Raw genomic sequence first — 7,478 nt, 5'->3', positions numbered from 1 at the left:
TATAGGGCCAGTGGCTCAGCCTCCCCAGTCACCGCCAGGTGAGCACTCTTGGTGCACCCTTTTGTGGGCTGTGTGCATAGTCTTGTTGTAGTTTAGCGTTGATTGCTATTGGTATCATTGGGAGGAATTGACCTCCAGACCAATTGGCTATGAGGACCAGTTTTGTCTACAATGGGAGAACTGTTGTGCTGGAAACACCTTTTTGAGGCAGGACTTGTTTCAGTGGGGCTCTGGTGCTCACTGAGTCTGCCCCCTGAGTGTATCTCTTATGGATCTGAAGAGTTATAATCTGGTGTGGTCTCACTCTGACCACTGGGCACACTGGCTCTTGGATCTCCAAGGAGGTGCAAAGTCAACCACTGCCTGAGGCCACCCAACAGGAGCTACAGAGAGATCTGCAGATTCCTCCTCTTTGTTTGGGGTTTGGAGGTGCACAGATGAGGTGCAGCTGTGAAACAATGCAGGCTGCTGATGAGACTTAGGCCTTCTTTTGGAAGCTCTGGGGTTCTTTGACCCAGCTGCAGTTTGTTAGGTTTTAGATTGCAAAAGGCCAGGCCATTCATATGCAAAAGCCTCTGTGTACAGCTTGGGTGGGGTTGTAAATTGGGTGGGGTGGGGTCTCAGGGAATTATGGGTGGTGAAAACAGCAATGGTTGCTCGTTGGTCCTGCCCTGGTAGGTTCCGGGTCTCTGTGTCCCGCAGCCCTGTGCAGGAACAATGATCGCTGTAAGCACCTCTGTGAGGAAGCTGCCCTAGCGTTCCGGCCCGATGCCAGACAGTCCAGTTTCTCCCTGTATGAGTCTGGGTCTCCAGAGTCTCGCCCGGAACTGGAGTTCAGAGCAGTTGGGAGTTTGTATTTCCCTCCCAATTGAAAAAGACAACAGCGTAGCCAGTTGCCAGCCCATTTTGCGTGCCTCCATACCTCCACTCTTCTGCACCTCTGCACCTCCTACCAGTCTAGATGCGCTTTTCTCTTCCCTCTAGTTGTCAGACTTCCACTCAGCCAGCTTTCCCATGGTTCTGGATGATATCCGTTTTGTCTTTTAGTTGTAGTTTTGATGTGTTGTGTGAGGCAGCAAGTTCAGGTGTTTACCTATGCCGCCATCTTGGTTCCTCCTCCTTTCAGTGCTTTAAATATACCATCCCACTGCCTTCTGGCCTCCATTTTTTTTCTGATAAAGAGCGAGCTGTAGTTTTCCTGTACTTGATTAGTCTCTTTTGATTGTGATGAGTCATTTTTCTATATTTTTGTGTCTTTATTTTATCTTGTTTATTTTAATTTTTTTCCATCACCACATTTTTTCCCCTTTTATCTATTTACTGGAGGCCTAGTGCATGAAATTTGTGCGTAGGTGTGGGGGGCTCCCACAGCCCAGCCTGCACCCTCTCACAATCCGGGACTGCTGGCTCCTAACTGTTCACCTGCCTATCTGCCTGATTGCCCCTAACCACTCACCTGCCTGCCTGATTGCTCCTAACTGCCTCTGCCTGTCTGATTGCCCCTAACCACTTGCCTGCCTGCCTGATTGCCCCTAACTGCTTGTCTGCCTGCCTAATTGCCCCTGACCACCTCTGCCTTGGCCCCTGCACCCAGAACCTGGCTTCCCTCCCTCTGGCTGGCCACAGGCACCCGGGACCCGGGCTTCCTTCCCTCTGGCCTGGCAACAGGCACCAGGGACTCTGGGTGGCTTCACCTGGGCCCCGGCTTTTCCAGGAAGGATGTCCGGAATGACGTCTGGCAGATGTCCAGTCTATCCGGTCTTATTAGCATATTACCCTTTTATTAGTATAGATTTTTTTTTTACCACCTCTTTTTTCTTTAAAGAGTCTCTCTTCGTATGGCTTTCAATGGTTTGACTATGATGTGTCTAGGTATGGATTATTTTGTTGTCTATTTAAAATTTGCTGAGTTTTTTGAATGTGTAAATTAATGTTTTTCATAAAATTTTGGATAATTTGCCCAGCTGGTATGGCTCAGTGGTTGAGTGTCAATCCATGAATCAAGAGGTCACAGTTCAATGACCAGTCAGGGCACATGCACAAGTTGTGGTTTCGATCCCCAGTGAGGGGTGGGCAAGAGGCAGCCAAACAATGATTTTCTGTCATCATTGATGTTCCCATACCTCTCTCCCTCTCTCTTACTCTCGCTGAAATCAATAGAAACATTAAAAAGAGAAACTTTCCCTCTGAAACTAGATCTCTTAATATCTCTAGATATGTATTTGATATATATATATATATATATAGGGATGATTTGGCCATTACTTCTTCAAATACCTTTTTAAAATTTATTTTTCTTTATTTATTAAGGTATTACATATGTGTCCTTATCCTCCCCACTCATGCCCTCACACCCCTGGTGTCTGTGTCCATTGGTTATGCTTATACAAATACTTTTCTAAAAATATGTTTTTATTGAGAAAGAGGAAGGGAGAGGGCTAGAGAAAAACATTGATGAGAGAGAAACATATCAGCTGCCTCCTGAATATCCCCTACTCAGTATTGAGCCCAAAACCTGGGCATGTGCCCTGACCAGGAATCCAACCGGTAACCTCTCAGTGCATGGGACAATGCTCAATGATCAATCAACTGAGCCACACTGGCCAGGGCACTTCTTCACATACTTTCAATGTACCTCCCCGCTCTTGTTCTGGGCCTTCTATTATTTGTACATCAGTATGCTTAATGGTGTGCCACAAGTCTCTGAGGCTTTGTTCATTTTTCTTTCTTCTTTCTTCTCCCTGTTCTCAGATGAGACAACTTTTACTAATCTAGCATCAAGCTTTCTGGTTTTACTTCTGTTAGTTCGAATCTACTTTGAGCCCTCTTGGCTAACTTTTCATTTTAGTTTTTATACTATTCAGCTCTATTTTTTCCACTTGGTTGTTCTAATTTCCATATCTTTATTGATATGCTGTATTTGATGAGCAATTATCATCATAGTTGTCTTCTTCAGCTATCTGTTAATTTATTCTAACTTCCTTGGGCTTAACAATAGATAGGACACAACACAAAAGAAGAAATACAATCTCATCATTTGTGTTTTATGGTTTTTCTTCTTCTAGTGTCTAGAAAAGCTCTATGGAAATCTTGGAAAGAAAGAGTTATAAAGCGACCTGCAACAGTCCATGCTTTAACACCAAATCAGATGATTGGTGATGAATTTGCAACAAATACAAAGGTTTCAGAAATTCAAGCCATGCTACAGGAACTCATAGATACTACAATGTTCAATAAATTGGAAAATAATGCTATTAACTATATAGCATCAACAATAGAAAACCTTTCTAAAGCGTTGAGTTCACTAAATAATGAAGCAAAAGTTATTAACCTCCATCCTGAGATATGTATAAGTGAGGAAAGTGAAAAAGAACTCTCACTGCAGATAATACAAGAGCTCAGTGAAGAAAACGAAAGGCTTCAGCGGAAACTTCAAGAAGCAGAAGAAAAATGTGAGCAGTTTATTAAATTCAAAACATTGCCCACATCAACCTTGAAGGTGTTATATGAGTTTTCTCCAAAATCATCCATGGGCTTTAGCATGACTGATGAAGCAGCGAGTATGGACAATACTTGGATGAAAGAATTTGAAAATAGAATGGATGGGGCCCAAAGAAAGGAGACCCAAGGCTCAGTGTTAAAGTGGGACTCAGCAAGTTCACATACAGCCCAAGTTGAAATGACTCCAGATTTAATTGAACAGCAATTCCTTTTACTTGAAAAACCACCAAAAATACCTTCCAAAGATACCACTGAAGATAAGATATCACTGAAGAAAGGTGACATCTATCAGAAAGGTTGGACTGATGAGTATCAATCACAGAAAAGGAAGATCACAAAAGCCCCATATGAGTTTGAGACCTCTAGATCAAATCTGAGTAAGCAGACAAGTAAACAAATAATCTCGAAGACCAAAGTGGATTATGACTTCGATCTACAATCACAGCAAAAGACGAGTCAAGAAATACAACCCCTTTCTATAGCACGGCGAAAGACAAGTCAAGAAATACAGCCCCTTTCTATAGCACAGCAAAAGACAAGTCAAGAAATACAGCCCCTTTCTATAGCACAGCAAAAGACAAGTCAAGAAATACAACCCCTTTCTATAGCACAGCAAAAGACGAGTCAAGAAATACAGCCCCTTTCTATAGCCAAATCAAAGTCATTCATTGAATCAAAAAGTCAACACATTCTTTCTAATTTCCCTTCTACTGACACAAAGAGCCAAGGTGGCAAAAGTGGAACAAGTAGTAAGTGGGAACGACTCAGGAAGTACAAAATTGCATATATACTTGAGAAATGCCAAGTTATTTCAGACCACAAGAAGAAATCCACCACCGAGTTAATGGCCAAAGAGAGTAAAAGTGTTATGAGTTTCCAAGCAGTGCCATCTGGGTCAATCCAACCTGATGAATCCTCTGAGAAAGTAAAAATAGAAGGAAAGGAACATCAAATCTCTTCAGAAATTACCACAAGCAAAGAAGGAAAAACTGAAGAGGAGGACACGTCAGTCTTTACCAAGAAGGGCAAGTCTCAAGAACTTGTTGAATCACAATCTAAGACTTCAGAATCTACTACAGTTCTAGGAAGTCCAGAGGGCAAAAGTGAACAGGCTAATCTAGATGAATTTCACAACGCCATAATGTCTTTCTTAAAAGAGAAAATTGATAACACAGAAAATCCTTTGGATAAAAAGACTGTGCCAGAAGAAGAGTTATTATTAAGAAAAGCAGAAGTTGAAAAATTAGGAATCATAAAGGCAAAAATGGAAGAATATTTCCAAAATGTGGCTAGAGCTGTGGCAAAAATCTTGAGAAAATACAAAGACATTAAAATAGCAGGACAAATTAGAGAGAAACAAATGGAACAAACAACAGTCTCATTTATGCCAGGACTACATTTACAGGAGCCAATTAGTCCAAAGTCTGAAATTAGCTCCTTACTCTCATCTGAGAGCATGGACCCAGTAATACAAAATTTAACACAAGAGATCTTGACTGAAATAGATGCTCCAGTCGTCTCAATAGCAGGGAAAGACCATATGGAGAAGGAAAAACAGAGGCAGGAGGAATATTTGCCAGAGGTTCAAGGAGAAAGTTTGAATATGAATCTTAAACACCAGTTGCAAGAAAGGAATCTCTGGAAGATGGGCTATAAGAGGATAAAAAAGGATTTGCAACAGCTCCAGCCGAAGGAGGGAAAGCAAGAGCAACAGAAGCAGGATCAGTGGCAGGAAGAAGTGTGGGAGCAACATCAAAAACAGAGGATGCAAAAGCAGACCGAGCAAGATGAGAAGCAAAAGGGAATGGAAGAGGAAGAACAGCAGAAGCAAAAGCAGCAGTGGCTGGAAGCACGGAGGCAAAAAATGAAAGAGCAAGGAGTGTCCTTGGAGAAGGAGGAGGGACAGCAGATGGAGCAGCTTCAGAAGGAACTGGAAAGTAGCTGGAAGGAAGAGGAAGAGAAGCAGAAGCCAAAGAGAAAGGGAAGGGATGATGAAAGTCAGTGGCATAAAAAAGCAAAGGAGCAGTTGAAGATTAAGGAGGAAAGACCTGAAGAACTAGAAAATGTGTTAAGTAGCGCTTCAATAAGATTGACTCCCAGGTGGAAGAACACATGGAAACGTGCATTACGTTCACGCACAAAAAAAGAGTTCCATGTGAATCTTGCTGATGAAAAGCACTCCGAACCAGTCATTCCTCCCTCCTCGACACAGTTTTCCTCACCTGGGCCCTTTTTTATTCCTGGACAGTTTCCTACAAAGTCCATTGCTGTCATTCATGAGGAGGCCGAGTCCCAGGGCATCACTCTCTCTCCTGAGCAGGCGCAGGCACAGGGCATCACTCTCACCCCTAGTCAAGCCCTGGCACAGGGAATCACTCTCACCCCTAGTCAAGCCCTGGCACAGGGAATCACTCTCACCCCTCAGCAGGCCCTGGCACAGGGAATCACTCTCACCCCTAGTCAAGCCCTGGCACAGGGCATCACTCTCACCCCTAGTCAAGCCCTGGCACAGGGCATCACTCTCACCCCTAGTCAAGCCCTGGCACAGGGCATCACTCTCACCCCTAGTCAAGCCCTGGCACAGGGAATCACTCTCACCCCTCAGCAGGCCCTGGCACAGGGAATCACTCTCACCCCTAGTCAAGCCTTGGCACAGGGAATCACTCTCACCCCTAGTCAAGCCCTGGCACAGGGAATCACTCTCACCCCTAGTCAAGCCCTGGCACAGGGAATCACTCTCACCCCTAGTCAAGCCTTGGCACAGGGCATCACTCTCACCCCTAGTCAAGCCCTGGCACAGGGAATCACTCTCACCCCTAGTCAAGCCCTGGCACAGGGAATCACTCTCACCCCTAGTCAAGCCCTGGCACAGGGCATCACTCTCACCCCTAGTCAAGCCCTGGCACAGGGCATCACTCTCACCCCTAGTCAAGCCCTGGCACAGGGAATCACTCTCACCCCTCAGCAGGCCCTGGCACAGGGAATCACTCTCACCCCTAGTCAAGCCTTGGCACAGGGAATCACTCTCACCCCTAGTCAAGCCCTGGCACAGGGAATCACTCTCACCCCTCAGCAGGCCCTGGCACAGGGAATCACTCTCACCCCTAGTCAAGCCTTGGCACAGGGAATCACTCTCACCCCTCAACAAGCCCTGGCACAAGGCATCACTCTCACCCCTAGTCAAGCCCTGGCACAGGGCATCACTCTCACCCCTAGTCAAGCCCTGGCACAGGGCATCACTCTCACCCCTCAGCAGGCCCAGGCATTGGACATCACACTCACCCCTCAGCAGGCCCAGGAGCAGGGAATCACACTCACCCCTCAGCAGGCCCAGGCACTGGACATCACTCTCACCCCTCAGCAGGCCCAGGCATTGGACATAACTCTCTCCCCTCAGCAGGCCCAGGCATTGGACATCACTCTCACCCCTCAGCAGGCCCAGGCATTGGACATCACACTCACCCCTCAGCAGGCCCAGGCATTGGACATCACACTCACCCCTCAGCAGGCCCAGGAGCAGGGAATCACACTCACCCCTCAGCAGGCCCAGGAGCAGGGAATCACACTCACCCCTCAGCAGGCCCAGGCATTGGACATCACTCTCACCCCTCAGCAGGCCCAGGCACTGGACATCACTCTCACCCCTCAGCAGGCCCAGGCACTGGACATCACTCTCACCCCTCAGCAGGTCCAGGCACTGGACATCACTCTCACCCCTCAGCAGGCCCAGGCGTTGGACATCACACTCACCCCTCAGCAGGCCCAGGAGCAGGGAATCACACTCACCCCTCAGCAGGCCCAGGCATTGGACATCACACTCACCCCTCAGCAGGCCCAGGCACAGGGAATCACACTCACCCCTCAGCAGGCCCAGGCATTGGACATCACTCTCTCCCCTCAGCAGACCCAGGCACTGGGTATCACTCTTACCCATGAGCAGTAACAAGGCACTGATGGTTACCCTCACTCCTGAAAAA

At 46.6% G+C, this 7,478-nt stretch overlaps 1 protein-coding gene across 1 annotated transcript in view; it reads left to right on the top strand.

The window, feature by feature from the left end:
* FAM186A (family with sequence similarity 186 member A) overlaps window positions 1–7,478 on the top strand; it is a 61,389-nt gene that overhangs the window by 37,852 nt on the left and 16,059 nt on the right. The window contains exon 4 of the mRNA XM_023756364.1: window positions 3,066–7,440. Within this exon, the coding sequence (XP_023612132.1) occupies window positions 3,066–7,440 (4,375 nt within the window). The remainder of the gene's footprint in view (window positions 1–3,065; window positions 7,441–7,478) is intronic.

This window comes from Myotis lucifugus, unplaced genomic scaffold, assembly GCF_000147115.1.
Source record: "Myotis lucifugus unplaced genomic scaffold, Myoluc2.0 scaffold_91, whole genome shotgun sequence".
NCBI lineage: Eukaryota > Metazoa > Chordata > Mammalia > Chiroptera > Vespertilionidae > Myotis > Myotis lucifugus.
This window is presented reverse-complemented; position numbering and strand designations above follow the sequence as displayed.